This window comes from Sinohyriopsis cumingii, chromosome 17, assembly GCF_028554795.1.
Source record: "Sinohyriopsis cumingii isolate HCF-2022 chromosome 17, ASM2855479v2, whole genome shotgun sequence".
Lineage (NCBI taxonomy): Eukaryota > Metazoa > Mollusca > Bivalvia > Unionida > Unionidae > Sinohyriopsis > Sinohyriopsis cumingii.
In genome coordinates this window covers 13,518,887-13,543,111 of record NC_142977.1, presented here as the reverse complement: position 1 = coordinate 13,543,111, position 24,225 = coordinate 13,518,887, and the positions used below count along the sequence as shown (strand labels likewise).

At 36.1% G+C, this 24,225-nt stretch overlaps 1 protein-coding gene across 1 annotated transcript; it reads left to right on the top strand.

Moving 5' to 3' along the window:
- The first annotated feature begins 201 nt into the window (after positions 1 to 201).
- LOC149777778 (uncharacterized) lies at positions 202 to 23,962 on the top strand. Its single transcript, XM_089938813.1, has 2 exons — positions 202 to 765; positions 11,948 to 23,962. Exons 1-2 carry the CDS (start codon positions 492 to 494, stop codon positions 14,515 to 14,517), a joined length of 2,844 nt encoding a protein of 947 aa, XP_089794939.1. The 5' UTR covers positions 202 to 491; the 3' UTR covers positions 14,518 to 23,962.
- The last annotated feature ends 263 nt before the right edge of the window (positions 23,963 to 24,225 follow it).

Here is a 24,225-nt window from a genome sequence, read left to right as displayed (position 1 = left end):
GCTTGCCATCGCCCCCCCCCCCCCGCGCATCTGAGTAACATGCGTTCCCTCGCTTCTTTCTTGCGTTCCCTCACTTCTTTTTTTAGCACTACACCACTGATAATTATACACGTACAAAGGACAATTTAAGGACTGCATTCAAGTTATATTTGTAGCTCTATATCTTCAGTGCCCCCAACCTCAAATTGAAGTGTCCCAGGCCCCGAAAGACACAATCTGCAGCTGGTCTGATCAGCATGATGAGCCTCCCTAATGTTTTTTTTTTTTTATTATATAATTTTTAAAATTTATTTTTGTAAAACTCTAATCAACCTCGGCCTTTTCCGTGACAGGAAAGGACGAATTTGCTAAGATTATCCTAATGTGTCTTATCAACGTTATAAGCGATCTTCGGGTATTTCCTGGGTTTGTACACGCGGAAGAGAAGTTTTCATTTTAAGGAATGTACTCACTTAGGCTGAAGTGTAAATTCTTGAATTAATCAGGAAACAATGATCCTGTATCTGAAATTTAACAACTTTTTGAAAAGAGTACCTGAAATAACTTTACATAAATGTTTCATCCCGAAAATTGCGGAAGTTACAGAAACTCGGATTGAACCAGCTATTTGGTTTAAAGTGTTGATGTTTGACTCGATGTTGGTAGACTGTGATAGCAGAAAAGTTTTCTGGACTGCGGAGTCTCTCCCCAAGCAATCCAGCTTCCATGATGTCGACGAGTCGCGCATTCCTGTGGACGGTATTCTAGACTACTTTTCAACTCAAGGTAAGAAGGTTGTCGCAGACCATGAAGTAGATTTCCACCTCCGCTTTTTTTTGTTGCTGTTGTTTCTGTTGACAGTACTGGTAACTGCTAGCAGTGTCAGAGAGAAAAGAGCGGAGATCTGCTTGTTTGTCTTGTTGTCACAGTACGTGGTCGATATTCCGAAGGTTTATTATTTTTCCAAAGGTTCATTAGTCCTTCAAGTAATACGTGCATCTGATATGTATGTTGTTTGAATCTACTTATTTCGTCCAAAGTAAACGGCGTTGTGTAGCATGTTCCCCTTTAGATTGACAGGGGAACTAGAGGACAAATGTTCAGGAATATAGCACACACTTGGCAACTCATATTAATAGTCTTACAATGTAAAAGGTCTACTCAGATATTTATGTGTATGAGATAATCCTGAAAATTTGGTATCTAGTTCCCAGTGTCAGTTGCCCTTGGAACACACTTTTTTTATGTCCGAAAGTGAACACAAAGGTTTTAAAAGAATATGAAAGGACTAACAAATACTGGATTGATCAAATGGGCTTGCCAGACATGCGCAGTTTGCCTTCTGGGACTAGACTCTTGGTCAGTGATCAAAATCTACCTCAGATTCTTTGATAACCCAGGCATTTAAGGATTGGTACGCACTGTGGAATGGAAACAGACCAGGAAAAGAACTTGCATGCAGAGGACTTGGTATCAGAATTTTCATGATTTCAAAAATGAAAATAATGTACATAATGTTAACAAAATGCAGACAGAATTGTGGATAACAGTTGTGCCTCTGGCTTGAATTCAGGAAAATCATAGTCATTTCCACTTTGTAATTGGGAAGTGATAAATTGTAGATGCTTGACTGGATACGAATAAACAGTTGTGAGTAGTCTCTATGGAGTCTACAGTTGTGCGTAGTCTCTATGGAGTCTACAGTTGTGAGTAGTCTCTGTGGAGTCTACAGTTGTGAGTAGTCTCTATGGAGTTTACAGTTGTGAGTAGTCTCTATGGAGTTTACAGTTGCTATTGATTGCCATTTTCTATATCATAGACTGTTTCTCTAATTCTCATTTCACAATATGTATTGAACCAGTCTAAGAAGAGTCACAATTCAGGTGGTGCTCTACAGTTTTGTATTTTGCATGGGGTTAGAATTTTTAAGAAAAAGAAGTTCACCGGGTTTCCTCACTGGTTATACTGTGTGTTTAAAAAAGACCTTGTATATCTTAGGTGTATTTGAAAGAACCTTTAATTTTCTTTTATTTTGGTATATGATTGATGGGTGTAATATGGGTTATAGAATATACAGCTTAGTCTTACTCCAGATGTGTACCTTTCAAAAACTGCTAGCTCCATTTGGTCATTTTCACTTCCTGGACTTCAGAGGTAAATTGTAAAAAAGAGCCAATAACTTTTCTTACATTTGATATATTTGGTAGTTCATCTATTGCACTTCAGAAGCTGGTATTGTGTGTGTGTGTGATTTGGATTTTTTAATGTAGCTTTAACAATTTTTCAGTCATATCGCTATGATGTCTGCAGTGTGGCAGTTCAAAGTGATGTCTAGCACTCGGGCATCATGCCGCACACATGTAGCATGATGTCCCACCCAGTCACATTATTCTGACACCAAGCCAACCTGTCCTAACACTAGCCTCTTATTGCTGAGCACCAAGCGAGGCAGCTGTTAGTACCATTTTGATAAGTCTTTGGTATGACTCAGCCGGGGTTCAAACCAGTAACCTCCCACATCTGAGGTGGCTGCTCCAGTCACTAAGCCATTGGAGCGGTCAGAAGCTTGTATTGTTTAGTTGGGCAAAATTCATTTTTCCAATTTTAATAGGTACTAAAGACAGTGTACTTTAAACTAATTCAGGGTGATTGTTTTAGCACAAGGGAGCAGTCATTTTTGTTAGCAGTGTGCTTAGATCATGTACAGTTTTCATAAGTACAATATCCAAAGAAATGTCAGCCAAATTACATCAAAGTAGCATAGAGGTATGCCAACATTCTCTTCACTGCATGTTTCATTGCAGACAACTTCACCGTAATACATCACTCTCTCAAAAGTACATAATAACTGGTGAGCACCCCCTTCAAAACTGATAGCTGATTGCCTATGTAAACTCGGTTGAAATCATCAAATACTATCGATTTGTACTGAACCAAACATCTCAGGTTATTACTTAGCAAATATAGAATGGTGATTTATTTAATTAAAAGCTATATCTGTTTTAATACTCATAGGTAGCCTTTTAAGCAAAATTATTGAGGACAAATGCCTGTAGTGGCATGAGCTTGTTGTAGTCTTATCTTGTTTGCCATGAAAAATCAATATTTTACTACATATTGGACTGCTTTTAAGTGTATATTATGCTATTTCTAGGTGACTGAAGTGAAGTGGTTCTGACAGCTCATTTTAGGAACTAAATTTGCCATACTTACCAGATTAGTAAATATTGTACTAAATGTAATAGTGTTTAGTAGAGTGAAAAATGTTTTTTAGTTTACAGTAATGGTAAACACCGTTGAAAAGACCTACTCATTCCTTACACTGAATATGGTGTTTTTTTTTAAAAAGGTTTGAGCATTCACAAAACAAGGCAAATCTCTCCCCATCACAATTACTTAGTTGACTTGGCCACAGAAACTGGTTCATTTGTCTGTTATAAACCTAGCAAACAAATTCTTTTTTATCAAGTTCATGGATATTGTGAAGTTTGCACAATATCTTGTATTTCCATAAACACACTGTTGCAGACCAATATCTTTTATAGATTAACACTTTTATCGTCTGAAATATTTCATTTCCTATCTCCCACCACATAATGATGCCAGATGTGTGTGGTAAAGACCGCCTTATTGTCATTTGTACTATTCTGTATAGAAGCAAAAATTGTAATTTGTAGATGAGTTGGAGTGATATATGTTGTAACTCCTCCTGCCATTAGATGAAGTCTGAATTTGATCTTGTAGATGAGATGGACTGCAACATGTTGTAAACCCACCCCCCACCCACCATGTGATGAAGTCTGAATGGGAACTTGTACATGAGTTGGACTGAAACATGTTGTAACTCCTCCTGCCATTAGATGAAGTCTGAAATGGAACTTGTAGATGAGATGGACTGAAACATGTTGTAACTCCCTCTGTCATTAGATGAAGTCTGAATTGGAACTAACTTGTAGATGAGATGGACTGAAACATGCTGTAACTCCCTCTGTCATTAGATGAAGTCTGAATTGGAACTAACTTGTAGATGAGATGGACTGAAACATGTCATAACCACCCACCCCTCCATTAGGTGAAGTCTGAATTGGACCTTGTAGATGAGATGGACTGAAACATGTTGTAAACCCCACCCCCCACCATATGATGAAGTCTGAATTGGAACTTGTAGTTGAGATGGACTGAAACATGTTGTAACTCCCTCTGTCATTAGATGAAGTCTGAATTGGAACTAACTTGTAGATGAGATGGACTGAAACATGTTATCCATTAGGTGAAGTCTGAATTGGAACTTGTAGATGAGATGGACTGAAACATGCTGTAACTCCCTCTGTCATTAGATAAAGTCTGAATTGGAACTAACTTGTAGATGAGATGGACTGAAACATGTTGTAACCACCCACCCCTCCATTAGGTGAAGTCTGAAATGGAACTTGTAGATGAGATGGACTGAAACATGTTGTAACTCCCCCTGCCATTAGATGAAGTCTGAATTGGAACTTGTAGATGAGATGGACTGAAACATGCTGTAACTCCCTCTGTCATTAGATGAAGACTGAATTGGAACTAACTTGTAGATGAGATGGACTGAAACATGTTATAACCACCCACCCCTCCATTAGATGAAGTCTGAATTGGTACTTGTAGATGAGATGGACTGAAACATGTTTGAACTCCCCCTGCCATTAGATGAAGTCTGAATTGGAACTTGTAGATGAGATGGACTGAAACATGTTGTAACTCCCTCTGTCATTAGATGAAGTCTGAATTGGAACTAACTTGTAGATGAGATGGACTGAAACATGTTATAACCACCCACCCATCCATTAGGTGAAGTCTGAATTGGAATTTGTAGATGAGATGGACTGAAACATGTTGTAACTCCCTCTGTCATTAGATGAAGTCTGAATTGGAACTAACTTGTAGATGAGATGGACTGAAACATGTTATAACCACCCACCCATCCATTAGGTGAAGTCTGAATTGGAACTTGTAGATGAGATGGACTGAAACATGTTGTAACTCCCTCTGCCATTAGGTGAAGTCTGAATTGGAACTTGTAGATGAGATGGACTGAAACATGTTGTAACTCCCCCTGCCATTAGATGAAGTCTGAATTGGAACTTGTAGATGAGATGGACTGAAACATGCTGTAACTCCCTCTGTCATTAGATGAAGAATGAATTGGAACTAATTTGTAGATGAGATGGACTGAAACATGTTATAACCACCCACCCCTCCATTAGGTGAAGTCTGAATTGGTACTTGTAGATGAGATGGACTGAAACATGTTTGAACTCCCCCTGCCATTAGATGAAGTCTGAATGGGAACTAACTTGTAGATGAGATGGACTGAAACATGTTATAACCACCCACCCCTCCATTAGGTGAAGTCTGAATTGGAACTTGTAGATGAGATGGACTGAAACATGTTTGAACTCCCCCTGCCATTAGATGAAGTCTGAATGGGAACTAACTTGTAGATGAGATGGACTGAAACATGTTATAACCACCCACCCCTCCATTAGATGAAGTCTGAAATGGAACTTGTAGATGAGATGGACTGAAACATGCTGTAACTCCCTCTGTCATTAGGTGAAGTCTGAATTGGAACTTGTAGATGAGATGGACTGATACATGTAGCTGTCCATGCCATTAAATGAAGTCTGAATGGAAACTTGAAAATTAGATCGACTGAAACATGTTGTAATTCCCCCTGCCATCAGATGAAGTCTGAATTGGAATTAACTTGTAGATGAGATGGACTGAACCATGCTATAACCACCCACCCCTCCATTAGGTGAAGTCTGAATTAGTACTTGTAGATGAGATGGACTGATACATGTTGTAACTCCCCCTGTCATTAGATGAAGTCTGAATTGGAACTTGTAGATGAGATGGACTGAAACATGCTGTAACTCCCCCTGCCATTAGGTGAAGTCTGAATTGGAACTTGTAGATGAGATGGACTGAAACATATTGTAACTCCCCCTGCCATTAGATGAAGCATAGTATCTGATGATGTTGTATATCCATCTGTCTGTCAGTCACCAGGTTTTGGTTGGTGCACAGTGAATGAAGATGCCCACCATCTACAGTTACCAAACCTTGTGGATTGCTTGCACTTGGGGTAAGGAAGAACCCTTCTGATTTGGTGCTCAGAGGTCAAGGTCAATGTGACTGAAAGAAGGTAAATGATTTCTGCGCCATCAATTTTAAGTTCTCCATGATCTACAGTTGCTAAAATTTGTGGATATCTTGCACTCGGGTAAGAAAGAACCCTATCAGTTTCAGAGTCTAAATATCTAAGGTCAATAGTACAGCTTAATAACTCCAGGTCCCCACTATCGACAGTTACCAGACATTGTGGATGGCTTGTATCTTGGATATAAAGTCATAGGTCCAAGTCACTCTGCCTGAAAGATGAAAATTAGTTTCAGCACAATAATCTGCTTTCTCCATCCCCTACAGCAGTGGTTTCCAACCTTTTTGAGTATGAGGACCCCTTTTCATCGTATAATAATTGTACTTTTAGCTTCCGATATTGGAGAAAACGCATAATGACAAAAATCTTTTGTGAGCTCAGTAACCATTGTAAATAAATTCACATTGAGTTCGTCACTACAACAAATACATATATTTGAAAAATAGTATATGTGCATGACATATTATTTAATCCATCAGTCATGGACTCCTTGGAATAAATCTGCGGCCCCACAGGTCCATGACCCACAGGTTATGAACCATTACTTTACAGTTACCAAATTTTGTGGTTGTCTTGTATATGCTGTAACGAATAAGTCTAATGAATTTGGACTTAAAAGGTCAAAAATCAAGGTCACTTCAACTGAAAGACTATAGCAATGGTATCTACACAGAAACATAATTTCTACACAACTTAAGCGCCTCAGTCACACATTGTGGAAGTCTTGTGCTTAGAATAAGGTGATGACTATTGATTTTGTGGTCAGAAGGTCAAAGGTTAAGTTTGCTGACTGAGAAGAAAAATTATTTTAGTACAATAACAATAATTATATACATCACTGACCTGACCTAAACTTTGTAAATAGCTTGCACTTAGAGTAAGAAAGAATCCTATTCATTTTGGTATCAGAAGGGCAAAGGTCAAGATCATTTTGAAAGAAGAAAAATGGTTTATGTGCAAAGTTTTAGTTATTTATGGAGAGGACTGTTTAACATAGGACAGGCATACTATGAGCCATTCATGATAGTCTTGGTAAAACTTCATAACATTTTAATTGTTGCTTAGAAAAATTCTTCTTTAACACTTTTAAAGGTTAATATAAAATATGTCATCACCTATTGTGTAGATAGAACTATATTTCAAGATCTAATGAAGAAAACAATTTTGTAAAAAAAAAATATTAGAGGAAATTTAAAAACAAAATTTGAATGATTTCATTTTCAAGTCGTATTTTGATTGAAGTAGCAAACCTTCAGAGTAATGTGGTTGTACTAGTGAACCCAGAGATCAATGAACCCAGGGATAAGTGAACCCAGGGACCATTGCACCCAGGGACCAATGAACACAGGGATCAGTGAGCTGCAGACTTGTGAAGTCCAGGGGTAATATTTACTTATAAACCCAAGGGACCAGATGTGTACGTGTTTCAACATGAACTGCAGACTTGTGAGCCTTCTGACTTAGTTATTGAGAAGCCCAGGGGTCATAGTTATGGCGAAGCCCAGGGAGTCATAGTTATTATGCAGCCATGGGGTTATTGTTACTGAGAAGTCCAGGGGTAAATAGATACTGTGAAGCCCATGGGTCATAGTTAATGAAGAGCACAGGGAGTCATAGTTTCTGAGAAGCCCAGGGTTCGTTGTTACTGGGAAGCCCAAGGGTAATGGTTACTGAGAAGCACAGGGGTCATAGTTACTGTTACATATATTTGATTTAATTTGTGTTTGATTTGATTTGATTGTTTGTGAGCTTTGGAATCTTTTTATTTTCTTTACATGTCACTGTAATGTAATTTTGTTTACTTGGAATGTGATATTTTTCTCAGAAAATTCAGTTTGACCTGAACCTTTCCATACATACCTAATAATAGAAATACTGTTTCTATTTTTGACTTAGTTCCTGGCCTTGATTGAGGGTCAAGTAAACAACTTTTTTCTCAGAGTAAAATGATTGGTTCATATCAAGGACATACAGGGGCTACATGATTTTTATATGTAAACATGATGACATGATCCTCTATTTCACAATTAGGCATTTCCAAAATTGCAAAATACTTAGTATTAATAGTGATGTTTAGATAGAGAAATCTCAGAGTTTTGGGGCTTTAAACACTTGATGTCAAGTTGTTTTCTTCTGTTGTGACTAGTTATGAGTTTTTGAGCTTTATTTTAATTTTTCGGATTCTAAAAGATTAATTCATTTCTCTGTAAATATTTTTTGTGCTTATATCGAATTCTTGAACAAAGACATTTCTTAAAATTTTTATTTTGATTTCCAAGAGTGGAGGATTAATTATTGTGTTTCTACAAGGAACTGTAGACTTCAACACAGTACAGGTTACAACATATGTCATCGCCTTCCATCTTGGATTCTTTGTTGGGACTCTAACTTAAATTCATTAGGACATTTTATTATTAGGACTTCTAAAATCTTATTCTTGGATTATTTTTGGATTTGATTCTTGAAACTGTAAGTTATTTTTTAAATATCTTTTACAATATTTTTCCAGGGAAATAAATTATTTATTATATTTTATTTTTCAAAGCTTGTTGCTTTCACTCTTTCTTGTGTTACTGTTTATTTGTGCCTAAACACATAACATAATAACTGGGGACTCATCTGGGATTTTGAATTTTGGCTAGAATATTTCAGAAAACTTTGTTTTTTTTGAAATTTGAATTCCCCAAGTTTTTGAAATCTTTAGTGAAATCAGCATGCTTTTTCTAAAATGTCATCAAAAGTAGAAACATTTCTTTCAAATCCTACCCAGGAACAATTAGATCTTTTCAAAAAAGATGACTTGATTCAACTTGCCAGAAAATACGATCTTTCTGAGGTAAAGGCTTCCTTAATGAAACAAGAAACAAGAATATTTTGGTTGAGTATTTGGTGGAAAAGAATGTTTTGGATAAAAGTGCTTTGGTTTCGATCAGTAAGTCTGTATCAGACTCTGACATAAAAGTGAAGGAATTAGAATTAAAATACAAGATGGAATTGGAGTTGCGGAACTGGAATTTCAGAATGATAAAGAAGAAAAACAGATGCAAATGCAGTTGCAATTGGAAAAAGAGAAATAACAAATGAAATTGGAGAAAAAAACAGAACAAATGCAATTACAAGCAGAAGAAAAAAGAAAGACAAATGAAAGAAAAAGACATGCAGTTAGATAAGGAAGAAAGAGAAAATGAAAGACAAATGAAATTGAAAGAGAAAGAGCAAATGCATTTACAAGCAGAAGAAAAAGAGAAAGACAAATGCAATTACAAAAAGAACAAATGCATTTATAAGCAGAAGAAAGAGAGAAAGAAAAACAGGTGCAAATGCAAAGAGAGAAGCAAGAGAGGGAATATCAATTTAGAATAAAAGAAATGGAGCTGGCAAGTGAAAAGCATATTCACACTTTAAATCCAAATTTAAGTTTTTATCTTGCAAAAGACATTAGATTAGTGCCCCCTTTCAGAGAAAAAGAAGTAGACAAAGGTTTTCCTTATTTTGAAAAAGTTGCTGAAAATTTTAATGGACAAGGGAGCATTGGACTCAATTATTACAATGTGTAGTCACTGGTAAAGCTAGTGATATTTACCATTCACTGTCAGTTCAACAAAGTGGTAATTATGATATGGTTAAGGAATGCATCTTAAGGGGTTATGAGTGAGTCCCCCGAAGCTTATCTATAGAAAAGCTGGACAAACTCCTGTCGAATTTGCTACAGAAGAAGAACAGTTAGAACAAGATTACCAAAGTCTTAAACAACTTGTATTACCGGTACTTGAAGAGTTCAGAAACTGTGCCCATAGTGACATTGAGTCTTATCTTGATGAGCATCAGATTGAAACCTTGGAAAATGCTGCTCGAGCTGCTGATGAGTATTCTTTAACTCATAAAGTTCTTTTTTGTAAATAAGACTTCTACTCAACAGTCTTTTGGCAGAAAAGTATTTCAGTCTAATACAAGCCCTTCTAAAACTCAAACTGGCACAACTTCTAAAAATCAAGCTTCTGGTAAGCTTGATTCAAAATCCGTGTCTCTTCCAACGTGTACCTATTGCAAGAAGAAAAGATGCATTATTTCTGATTGCTACAAACTGAAAAATAGGCATCAGAATCAAGACAGACCTTTTTCAATGCTCTTATTTCTAAGAGGTCACGGTCACTCTCATGTATTGAAAGCAATATATTTGTTGGGGCTAACAAACCCCAGTCTGATTTTATTATGGAGAATTATGAACCATTCATATCGAAGGGTTTTATATCACTCTTGGGTGATTCTGCCAATCTTATCCCTATTAAAATTTTAAGGGACATAGGAGCTTCACAGAGTCTTTTATTGTCAGGTACTTTGCCTTTTTCTGAGAAGTCTTCTTCTAAACGAGAGTGTTCTTATTCAGGGAGTAGAGTGCAGCTTTGTTAATGTTCCTCTCCATTGTGTAAATATGTCATCAGACTTAGTCCTAGGACCCATGACAGTCGGAACAGTCTCTGTTTTACCCGCTGAGGGCATTCATTTATTACTAGGCAATGACCTAGCTGGAGACAAGATTGTGGCTAATCCACTTGTAACAAACAAGCCTTGCTTGGATCAGAAAGTCGATCCAATTGAAAAAGAATTCCCTGATGTATTTACAGTTTGTGCATTTACCAGAGCTATGGCAAAGAAAGCTCTTGAGAATGATATTGATAAGGAAAGTATTCCTTTAGCTGACACATGTATTGGTCAGGCTTTTGATGAGGTCACTTTCACTCCTTGTTTGGATCAATCAGAAGGTAAAGATCATAGTGATCCTCTTTTAACGACTTATTCTCTTTATTCTACTCAGGGTGATAAACGACAATTTCTTGTCCTCGAACAGGAAAAAGATCATGAGATCTCCTGTTTGTTTCAGAAGGCCATTAGTGAAACTGAAACTAATGAAGTTCCTGTCTGTTATTTCATTACCAATGGAATTCGTATGAGAAAATGGAGACCTCCCGAGGTACCTGCTGATGACGAATGGTCAGTGAACTAAAATTGTAGTTCCAAAACCTTACAGATAGGAAATACTTAGTCTGGCCCATGAAACTCCTTTGGCTGGTCATTTAGGGATTAATAAGACTTATCACAAGATCTTGACTCACTTCTATTGGCCAAAAATGAAAAGTGATGTTGGTAAATACTGTAGATCTAAATACCTAAGGTTCATCAACAACCTATTCCTGCCTTTGATGAACCATTTAGTAGAATTATGTTTGATTGTGTTGGTCCCTTACCTAAGACCAAGTCAGGTAACCAATACCTGTTGACTATTATGTGTGCGTCAACAAGGTTTCCAAAGGCAGTTCCCTTGAGGAATATAAAATCTAAAATAATAGAAAAGCTTTGATAAAGTTTTTTTTACTCAATTTGGCCTTCCCAACTCTGTCCAATCAGGTCAAGGTCAAATTTTAGGTCTGGGACTTGCCAGCCTATTATGCTTGAATTTGGTATTCAGCAATTCAACATAAGAATGGCTCAACTAAAATATGAACCCGGGACCTCTCGCTGTCTATGGGTATGATTCTCGATTTGAGTATGAGACGTCCCTGGTTCATATCCTGGACATTCTTGTGTTACATGTTTAGGCTCGAATAAAAAGTTAAGTTAATCATCAAGAAAAGCTTTCTGAAATAAAAAAAAACTCATAATGGAGACAAATTACCCAAACCAAGTCATGTCATGCTTTTCATGTTAGTATGAGTCAGTATGAAACCATTTCCATGTTAATAATTTTTTTTATTTTTTATTTTTCAGAAAGACTGTTTGAAGACATGGAGTGCTATGACTACGATCCCTTTGTGGACGAACTTTTTGATATGGCTACAGAAATTGCCAGGCAGTATTTACAGGGTCAACTAAACAGTGATCCCCACTTGAAAATTCTTCAGCTTCTGCATTGTTTTATTCTTCCAAAGATCAAATTGAAGATAATTCACATGCAGTATCTTGAAGTTGTGTTAAGACTGGTCGATCAAGAACTCAAAGAAATAGAAGAAAATATCCAGCACAAGGATAATGCAAAGAGGAATATGGAAAACTCGCTTCGCAAGCAGCGAGAAAAGATGATGCAGACAGATGATTTTACAAAAGAATTTTTTGTTGCAACTTGTAACCGGGAATTTCTTGATTTTTTCCTTACTCACATCATAAGGGATGTAAAAAAATCAAATGAGAAACTGGTTCTGCTTCAAGAGGAAATAGATAATTTACGGAGTTCTAGCATTGAAGAAAAACAACAAAGTCTGTCTGACATCCGAAAAAAAAGAGATCTGGAACATGATGAAATTTCCAAATTACAGACAGTACGAGAGACAATAAAAAATGTGATAGGCCGACCACATGTTAAAAGGAAGAAAAGAAAATTACCCAAGAAAACACAGGACAGTACGTTATTTCAGGAGATCTATGTTGAGATAAGTCGACGCTATCAGAATGACATATCAGATATTCATGAGTTGTTGTTGAGTAAATTGAAAATGCATTCTGTCAGGGAAGCAATATATATAACAATGGAAGAACTAAATGTAGAAGGAGAGAGTGTTGGGTATCATCATAAACTAGGCAGTAATGAGATTGACACAGATATTTTAGATCAGAATCAAAGGCCAACAGAATGGCTGACTCTTGAAGAAAAGGTTCAGAATCTGTTTGACCTAAATCATGATGGCTTCCAGTCTAAGTTTGAGAAATTTTGTGATTCTATAATTGATAAATGTCAGCAAGTCATTGCTGAGAGAAATATGTTTGGTGGAGTGGATGCCACAAAAGCAGAGGAAGAGACTGGAACTTGCATGGATCCAGACAAGAATACGGAGTGTGGTCTTCCAGTAACTCCAACATCAGTACAACTTCTTAACATTATGGGGCGTGCCTCACAATGCCGTCGATCTTATGATTCCCAAAGTGTGATTTCACGCAGCAGTATCAGTTCACGTATAGATTCCTTGGCTTTATCTCAGGGTATACCACAGGAAGCATTGGAAGGAATCACAAAAAGCATCATGGAGAACTTGATAGAAATGTCGAAGGATATTGCTGTTGAAATCACCAGTGAAAATGACAAGATTCCCAGGACACTGGTCAACAAGATGTACATCATCTATGAAAAACGAGTTGCAGAGAAGTTGATGCCAAAACTGGCTGAATTATATATTATAAAGTTTGAATCAAATATTCAAAGTTTGAGGAAGTGGCTTGCTCATGTAACACTTGCAGACATTGGAATTGATGATACAGTTGTTCAAAAACTGATTGCACAGACAAAAGTTTCTTCAGTTCATATCCTGGAGCAGGAGACTGGGTCATTGAATGAGAAGGAAACTATGGTGAAACACCCTCCTCGATCTGAAGATGATTGGCACCATGAGAGTCAAAGAAGCCTACGTCTCAGGAAATGTAGTTTGAATGCATTGTATGAATATGCGGATCGTGATTGTGAAGATATGCCAGAATTTTTTGAGAATAGCCCTTTGGAGCAGAACCAGGATATTGAAGTTCAGATAAATTCCAGTGAAGGAAGTGAATCCTCAGAATTTCTAGAAAACAGTGTGGGACTGAGTGAATCACCTGACTCTCAGGGAATTCTCACTGGAGTAAATGAGACTGACAGCTTTCATGGAAATTTCAATAAAATGGATGAATCCTCAGATTGTCAAGGTAACTGTGGAGAAGTGCAAAATCTTTCCTATCCTACTGAAGAAGATGCATACGTACAGATGAGGTTAACAAATCATAGCCAGTCCCAAAATATGCAACAGAAAAACTGTCCAAGTCGCACTGATGAAATTAAGGTGACTGATGTTAATGGTGAGAAGATTTATGTGGAGATGAGGTTTCCCACGCGTACTAGACAACAAGACAATGTTCTCCACCGGCCACATCGTTATGACACTGTTGTCTTTAATGAAAATGGTGATATCCCAGCCTATTCATCTGTGTCACCCATGTATCAAAACTTTGTTGCAAATTTTGACAAATTTGAAGGTTTCTTCTCCAAAATGACTTCCAGTGCATCAATCTTCAAAAAGCTGCGCCACATCACAAAAGCTATACGTTACACGGAGGAACAGCTGAGGGGAATTAGAGAGAAAAATGGCGATTCGTCTCCTGTGATGTCTGATGATTTATTGACGACTATTATAATTCTCCTCATACGCATGAATCCCGAACTCATGCATCATTTATATGCTCATTTGAATCTTGTCATAGCACTTCTGCCGCAATTTATGGCAGGCAATGCTCATGATTATGCTCTTGTTACTGTGTACGGTGCTTTTCAATATCTGAATGACCAATTTGCACTCCACAAAACAAGACAAACTTAATATGCCAGTACACTTATACAGTGCCATCTTTATAGTCGGACTCGATCACATTACAGATATCACTCAGGTTCATGGGGTGCTGTCAGCCTGATTTTTCAATTAAAATAGTAAACAGCAAAACAAAGAAATGCAGTAAAATGATTTCTCAAGATTGAATCCCAATGAAATAAGGATTTACACCTGATATCATATTTTGAGGTTCATTGTTGAAACTCCTGCCAAAAATAGTTTTGAATGCAGGCCGAAATTGTTATTTTATTGAATGTTGAAAATAGTATTTTATGATGCAGCACTTTACTTTGAAACTTTCACATTAGTCCCAACAGGTATTTTAACACTGTTGTTCATTCCAGCAGGTATATTAACATAGTTGTTCATTGCAATAGGTATTTTAACATTGTTGTTCATTCCAACAGGTATATTAGCACTGTTGTTCATTGTAATTGAGTGGCAACTTAACAGTAATTAATACATTTGTTATTGTTCCCATCTAAACATCTTGAAAAGAAAAGTTAAATTGGACTATACTTTCAAGAATATCTTCATAGATAACTTTGCCATTAATAGCCAATTTAATAGCGACTTTACAATGATGGATTGAATGACCATGAAAACATTTTTAAAATTTGCTTCAATTTGTTTGCTCAAATTTGGACCAAATTTAATTTTGGGGTTCACTGATAGGTGTGCAGTTTCTGGACTGGGGCCAGGTGCTTCAAGCTATACTCCATGTTGAAAAAAGGATGCATTTGATTATGTCAAAATTGTAATGAATAAGGTCTTGTGTCAAAATATTAGTTAGTGAACTAGATATATGCAAATATAAACAACCACAATGTAGAAGAGAAATCAAAATACAATCTTTTAACGTTATATGAACTTCTACTTGACACTAATGGTTAGATTGACAGTACAATTGTTCAAATTTAGGTTAGCATTGTTTTCTCAGCATACTTGAAATTTTACATTTTTCTGGTGACCTTTATTCTGAGTATAATTTTTATGTTTACTGACAGGCATTTTGTTTAGGTGTTTCTGGGTAAAAGAGTACTTTTGATTATGTCAGGATTGTTGTGAATAAGGGCATTTATCAAATAATTGCTTGACGATGCCTCTGAAATTGATACATGTACTTTTGATTATGTCAGGATTGTTGTGAATAAGGGCATTTATCAAATAATTGCTTGACTATGCCTCTGAAATTGATACATGTACAAGTACAATTCTTATTTCTTGTTTATTTGTTGGTTATGCATGGAAATAATAAATCTCCTGAGCTTGAGATTTTTTTTTTATCCAATCACAAGTGATGTTACTTTAGAAAGCTTTATTCATCCAATCACATGTGATGTTACTTTTGAAAGCATATTTCAGATTGGCTAATTGTGCAAACTCATCGCACAATGCTTATAATCCCCAGGCATTGTTTGCATTTATTGTATGATTTATATATTTGTAAACATTTATTAATTATTGTTTGGGTTTTTATATATTTAAATGTAACTATTTATTTGAATTTTCAAAAGTATCCGCTGACTTTTTTATGTAAACAGACATTGAGATGACAAAGCAAACAGGTTTTATGGATGGATAGTGTATGAATTATTACAGTAGAGCTTTACAAAGAGTGAGAACTGTACTCACATCAAGGGCAATTAGAATACACACCTGATTTGTCTTTTTATAAAATGCACTGTCAACACTCATTACAGCATTGAACTCGGAACAACTGGCTGTTTAAAACATGTGATTGCTTATTACAAGTTACCTTTACCATATGGTTTTATGGTAGCAAAATATTCCCTGTAACAGCATTTTCCGAATAACAGGTCTGTATATGTTCTTCAAATGTTGTTCATTACAACAACCTGATGAGTCATTGAGATTTTACTTATGTGGGGAATGTGCCAGAGGATGTTAGCAAAACCTTTAATTTTCTGAAGAAAAATATGAGTTTTAAAAATAGGAGAAAGTATATATGAAGTGTACTTTATATTTCTGATTCACTCGTCTTGTTCATCCAAGTCCATTTTGGATTATTATTCATGCTTATTTCTGTTGAAAGAAAAACACCAAGAAAACAGCTATGTACAATATTGCAAGTTATTTTTCCAGTCTCTATCTTTAGTTCATCATTAAATTCCTCCTGTATCTGGAAAATTCTTATGCTTTTTTTTAATGGCAGGGTGGGGAGGGTTTGGTTCTGTAATAGACTATGATTTGGTTTGACAGCAATTAGACAATAATGATAGTTCCTCTAAATTAAAGACATTATCTTTACAATAAAAGACTATTTCTACAACAGCTGGGAATGATCTTGGTGAAGCAAGAGTTGACTGGATGCATTCAGATTGACTACATTCATTTGTGTGAATTGATAGGCAACACTTAGTTGAATGAATTGATAGACAATGCTCAGTTGTATGAATCGATAGGCAACACTTAGTTGTGTGAATTGGTAGGCAGCAGTTGTGTGAATTGGTAGGCAACAGTTGTATGAATTGATAGGCAACACTTAGTTGTATGAATTGATAGGCAACACTTAGTTATATGAATTTGATAGGCAACACTTAATTATACGAATTGATAGGCAACACTTAGTTGTATGAATTGATAGGCAACACTTAGTTATACGAATTGATAGGCAACACTTAGTTGTATGAATTGATAGGCAACACTTAGTTATACGAATTGATAGGCAACACTTAGTTGTATGAATTGATAGGCAACACTTAGTTATACGAATTGATAGGCAACACTTAGTTGTATGAATTGATAGGCAACACTTAGTTGTGTGAATTGATAGACAACACTCAGTTGTATGAACTAATAGACAACATTCAGTTATATGGATTGATAGACAACATTAAGTTGCATAGATTGATAGACAACATTAAGTTGCATAGATTGATAGACAACATTAAGTTGCATAGATTGATAGACAACGTTAAGTTGCATAGATTGATAGACAACATTAAGTTGCATAGATTGATAGACAACGTTAAGTTGCATAGATTGATAGACAACGTTCAATTGTATGTATTGATAGAATTTGACCTGAGGAAGATACAAGATTTGTGTCATGGATGAAGCTCACCAATCTGCTGGTAGAAATCTGTGGTTAAATTTAGTCATCTCACAGAGGTAGAGAAGAATCATCTCAACTTACTGGTTGGAATCCTCTGATTTTACCCATCTTATCCAAAGAGGCAAGGAGGAATCTACTTTCCCAAAGCATGCAAAAGTATCTGATCATGGCTATAATATGTACAGTTTGCATGTTACATAATATGTACATTTACATGTTACATACTATGTACATTTTGCATGTTACTATGTACATTTGCATTTACATACTATGTACAGTTTGCATGTTACATACTATGTACAGTTTGCATGTTACTATGTACAGTTTGCATGTTACATACTATGTACATTTGCATTTACATAATATGTACAGTTTGCATGTTACATACTATGTACAGTTTGCATTTACATACTATGTACAGTTTGCATGTTACATACTATGTACATTTTGCTTGTTACATACTATGTACAGTTTGCATGTTACATACTATGTACAGTTTGCATGTTACATAATGCATTGCTGATGGTACTAGTACAGTACGTTGTCTTCCATAAACTTAGATGGACTTGTCCAGCATAGAGGAAACATTATAAATAACAATGTTCACATGGGCATATGCATTAACTTGTACACACATATGTAAGATTGATTTACCTAGCTTAAAAGAAAACCTCTCCACAGCTCTGTTCATTGGGAAGGAAAATTCTTAACACAGTATATGCTTGTGACATTGATAATAATGTTTGTTCCCCAAAACAGGGAAATTAGTTTACCCAGCCTTTTTTATGGAATAGTGTAAATATCCCAGATATAATTGAAAGTATATTATTTATATTTTGTTCCCAAAAAATGCTATCAAGATCATTTGATTTGGTAGGTCATAGTTTACCCCACATTAATGTGTTTATTTTTATAATTTTGTTAGAGAATGTTACAAATGACATACACCTGTCATAATTCCCATTTATCTGTTCATTAATACATACAGCCAGTGCATGTTACACACACACACACAGAGATAGATATATTGGGTTTAAATTTTATTCTATTTTTGCCATTAATATTTTTTCTGTTTGCATAACTTATCATTAATTTGCAAAGAAATTTACCAGGGAACAAAGACCATCTTTTAGATATTAATAATTAAAATAATCAAAGTTTAATGTCATGGGTACAGATTTTGCAGTTGATTAGAAAGTTTTGAATATGGCTGTACTTTCCTTTGCATGAAATATTATCTGATTTGACATGCAAGTTAATCACATAACTTGAAATATGCTGATAATAAAGTTCAAGGGTCAGAGGAGTCATCTGACCAGTCTTTGAAAATGACATGAGCTTGTACCTCCTTCCATGGATTGTCATCAGACTGCATAAATATTCAAGTCAACACAGGGACACTTCCATGGTTTGGTATCAGACTCCATATACATACAAGTCAAATTGGGGACCCTGCCATGGGTTGGCATCCGACTCCATAGATGTACAAGTTAACTTAATCACCCTTCTGTGGTTGGCATCAGACTGTATCCATGTGTAAATCAAATTGAGGACCTATCCATGGGTTATTGGTAGACTGTAATGATGATGCATGTACAAATCAACTTGGGAACCTTTCCTTGGGTTATTGGCAGACTGTACATGCATGTACAGATCAACTTGGGAACCTTTCCTTGGGTTATTGGCAGACTGTACATACATGTACAAATCAACTTGGGGACCTTCCATAGGTTATTGGCAGACTGTACATATATGTACAAATCAACTTGGGGACCTTTCCATGGGTTGTCAGATTATGCATACATGTACGAATTATGTTGGTGACCCTTCCATTAGTTTTTGTCAGACTGTACATAGGTGTACAAGATAATTTCAGGATTTGTCCAAAGGTTGTTCTTAGACCATGCTTGTACATGCAAGTCACCTTGGGGATATGAGAACATATTCAGTGGTGTTAGATACCAGTCAAGGTGCCAAGCTGCTAACCATATCTACATATACAGTTAACATGTCATAACCTTTGCTGGTTACATAAATATCACCAGATGAATTACTTGAAGCTTGTTGGTGAAATGTTTGTAGTTTATTTTAGGAGGAAAGTCTTCATTTTCCTTGGATGTGTTGTTATCTACGATTTCACTTGTATGTTTACCAGTGTATAGTGCATTCAGAATATCAGTGCATAGGTGACACCTGTAAACGGGGCCCCGAGTGGCCGAGTGGTCTAAAGTGCTCTCCGTTACTTATCACTGCCATCTCACCTCTGTCTGCGTGCGTTTGAGTCTCGGATTCGGCTAATGTGGGTATGTGAGAAAGCTTGCCAGTAGCTTCTCGAGGGTCGGTGGTTCTTTCTGGGGATTTCCCGGGTTCTTCCTCCACCATTAATACTGGCCGCCATGTATAGCCTATCGTGTGCTGAAAAATGGCGTTAAACCCTACAACAACAACAACAACAACACATGTAAACAGTGTATATAATTTAAAAGACATAAAGGATTTTGCAGTAATGCAGGCTCTGAATGAGTTACATGTTCAAGTGTTACAGTTGGATGATTTCTGAGCTAAGGCCTAGCCTGATAACCCATTCAGTGTAATACACATGATTTAAATGTTACAGTTGGATGATGTCTGAGCTAAGGCCTAGCCTGATAACCCATTCAGTGTAATACGCATGATTTAAATGTCACAGTTGGATGATTTCTGAGCTAAGGCCTAGCCTAATAACCCATTCAGTGTAATACGCATGATTTAAATGTTACAGTTGGATGATTTCTGAGCTAAGGCCTAGCCTGATAACCCATTCAGTGTAATACGCATGATTTAAATGTTACAGTTGGATGATTTCTGAGCTAAGGCCTAGCCTGATAACCCATTCAGTGTAATACGCATGATTTAAATGTTACAGTTGGGTGATTTTTGAGCTAAGGCCATGCCTGCATTTACTCATTAGAATAATATACATGTTACAGTTTACAGTGGTTGCTGAGCTAAGGCTTAGCATGTTGTATTCATTAGAGTGTAACAGACATGATCCAAGCATTACAGTTGGGTGATTTCTGAGCTAAGACCTAGCCTGCTGTATCCTTTGGGGCATGATTTCTAAGCTAAGGCCTGGCCTGCTGTACCCTTTGGGGCATGATTTCTGAGCTAAGACCTAGCCTACTGTTCCCTTTTGCAGCATGATTTATGAGCTAAGGCCTGGCCTGCTGTACCTTTTGGGGCATGATTTCTGAGCTAAGACCTAGCCTGCTGTACCTTTTGGGGCATGATTTCTGAGCTAAGACCTAGCTTGCTATATCCTTTGGGGCATGATTTCTGAGCTAAAGCCCAGCCTGCTGTACCCTTTGGGGTATGATTTCAGAGCTAAGGCCCAGCCTGCTGTACCCATTAGGGTATGATTTCTGAGCTAAGGCTTATCTTACTATAACCATTGGGGTGTAATAGTCATGATCCAGGTGTGACTGGGATGATTTCTGAGCTAAGGCTTATCCTATTATAACCATTGGGGTGGGTGTGTGTGTGATTTTGGATTCTTAACTTAGCTTCAACAATTTTTCAGTCATATTGCTACAATGTCTGCACTGATGTTATGCAACTGGGGCATCATTCTGCAGGCATGTAGCATGATGTCCCACCCAGTCACATTATCCTGACACCAGGCTGACCAGTCCTAACACTAACCTCTTAATGCTGAGCACCTAGTGAGGCATGTTTGTACCATTTTTATAAGTCTTTGGTATGACTCAGCCAGGGTTTGCATCCGTGACCTCCCGCATCTGAGCTGGACACTCTAACCAATAGGCCATCAGAGCAGTCCCATTGGGGTGTAATAAACATGATCTGAATGTTACAGTTGGATGATTTCTGAGTTAAGGCCTGCCTGGTTTAGTATTGGGGGATGATTTCTGAGTTAAGGCCTGCCTGGTTTAGTATTGGGGGATGATTTCTGAGTTAAGACCTGCCTGGTTTATTATTGGGGGATGATTTCTGGGTTAAGGCCTGCCTGGTTTATTATTGGGGATGATTTCTGAGCTATCGCTTAGCCTACTGTAATCATTAGGGTGTAACAGATTAAAAAGCAAAATAAAAAATTGATGTTATGTTCACACTGTATTTGCAAGATCCATTGGAATAAGGTAGTCAGAAAGTTAAATTTCAGAATTTGTAAAATTACCAAGGCTGCTACATTTTCTGTCACAGGTGATACATTAAATCTACAGTAATTTATGTCACTTGTGAGAATTCAGTGCACAGTAATTTATGTTATAGGTGGTATATTAAATGTATACATTCATATAATTCATAATGCTTTTAAAAAGGGAAAATACAGTTGTCATGAGATAATGTTCTAATGAAACATGACCATGTTAAATGACATAATCAGTTCTGTCTTTGATCAATATTTACTTGACTTTTGAAATGCAATTTTTCTTAAATTTGTATAAAAAACATAAGCAATAGCAGCAATAATACTTGTATATTTTTTGTTTTTGAAAAATCATATCAGCTTCTATATTTGTAAATTAATTGCAAACATTTATAAGATTTGTACTGTGATAAGTATTTTTTTATAACCTGTGTGTGAAAATTTATTTGTAAAATAAATCATTCTGATACATATTTCATTTATTTTGTATCCATTTAAATAGAATATAGCATGCAGAATGTAAGTCAACACAAAATCCTGTGAAGTGTAGACTTGTATGCTGAAAACATGTCACTTCTAGCTGTTATCACAAGAGATATGTGCTAGTTTGATTTCGCTCAGAGAGAAAGAGATTTAATCCATTTCATTTTGAAGTACCTGGATAGAAGCAACAAGGAAAGAGAGTTAATCAAGTTTTTTTAAGTACATGGATGTGGCCAAAATGAAAGGGAGATAATCCTGTATAATAAGGAAGGTAATCTTGTATAATACGAACAAAGTTTGAAGGCTGAGTTTTCCCTCTGACTTGTCTGTCTTTGAAAACAGTGGATCATCAGATCTGTGTAGACTTACAGTGTCATGGAATTTCAATTAAATATGACGTATATTGTATTCCATGGCCTTGTAGTTAAATATGTGTATTGTATTCCCTTGGTTTTCCATTTATATAGTATGTGTATTATATTCCCTTCGCCTTTCAGTTAAATATGATGTGTATTGTATTCCATGGCCTTTCAATTAAATATGATGTGTATTGTATTCCATGGCCTTGAAGCTAAATATGTGTATTGTATTCCCTTGGTTTTCCATTTATATAGTATGTGTATTGTATTCCCTTCGCCTTTCAGTTAAATATGATGTGTATTGTATTCCATGGCCTTTCAATTAAATATGATGTGTATTGTATTCCCTTAGCCTCAGTTTTATATGATGTGTATTGTATTCCATGGCCTTTCAGTTAAATATGATGTGTATTTTATTCCCTTGACCTTTCGGTTTTTATATGATGTGTATTGTATTCCATGGCCTTTTGGTTAAATATCATGTATATTGTATCTCCTTGGTCTTTGCATTTAATATATTATTGTATCTCCTTGGATTTTTAGTTAAATTTGATATGTTCCCCCCGTGGATTGTCATTTAAATATAACATATTTTTCTCCTTGGATTTTCAGATTAAACTGATATGTATAGTAAAACTTGCTTTGAAAGACCATAGCTGTGAGAGACCAGGTTGTCAAAACACAGGATGATTTTATAGTGTTATGACCTGATTTGAGAGAGCATAATTTGTTGGCAGAAGGGGTGGTTTTTCAAGACAGGCTGTACTGTATTGTCTCCCCTTGGCTTTTGTGTTAAATATGCTGTATATTGTCTCCCCTTGGCCTTTCTGTAAAATATGCTATGTATAATATTCCGTATGGCTTTGAGTTAAATATGCTATATGGTACCTCCATGGCCTTTAATTTATAAGGAAATGACTCATTTTAAATTGTCCTTGGATTTTTTATATGTAGACTAATATAGCATACTTACATTTTATTTAAAAATTGATTTCATTCAAAAAGATTGATGTTAACTATTGACGCTTGTGTCAGCTGTATTTTATACTGGAATATTAATCTGATGTTTACATATTACTAGCCATTTGTGCTTTACTCCTTCTATGAACAATATCAGCAACATAAGTGTTAGCATTTGCCAGTCCTTAAAAGGCATACATTTTTAAAGTGTCCAGACTGGTGTACATGATTAATTGATGATACTCTTCCTAAAAAAAGTCACAAAGTGATATCAGTATATAATCTTTTAACTAAAGCATAATATTTCATATTTGGTTGAAGTTTATGTTAATATCTTTCTAATATCATTGATGCAGCATATTTTGTGCACTAACAAATATATGTATGTAATAAAATAGAAATATTGCATGTACTGTGTTCAATTAATGTACATACCTGTAATTCCCCACTAACCCCTAACTTCCATCCTTTGTAGGGTATTGTAAACTAACTTGAACAAGGATTGCCGCTACATTAAGACTGTGATGTACTTGTAGTTCTGTGTGTTGTTCAGTAACTTAAGCAAGGATTGCCACTAATGTGATGTACGTGTACTTCAGTGTAATGTAAGTAACTTGAGCAAGGTTTGCCACTATAAGACATGTGATATGTTTGTTGTCCAGTGTAGTGAA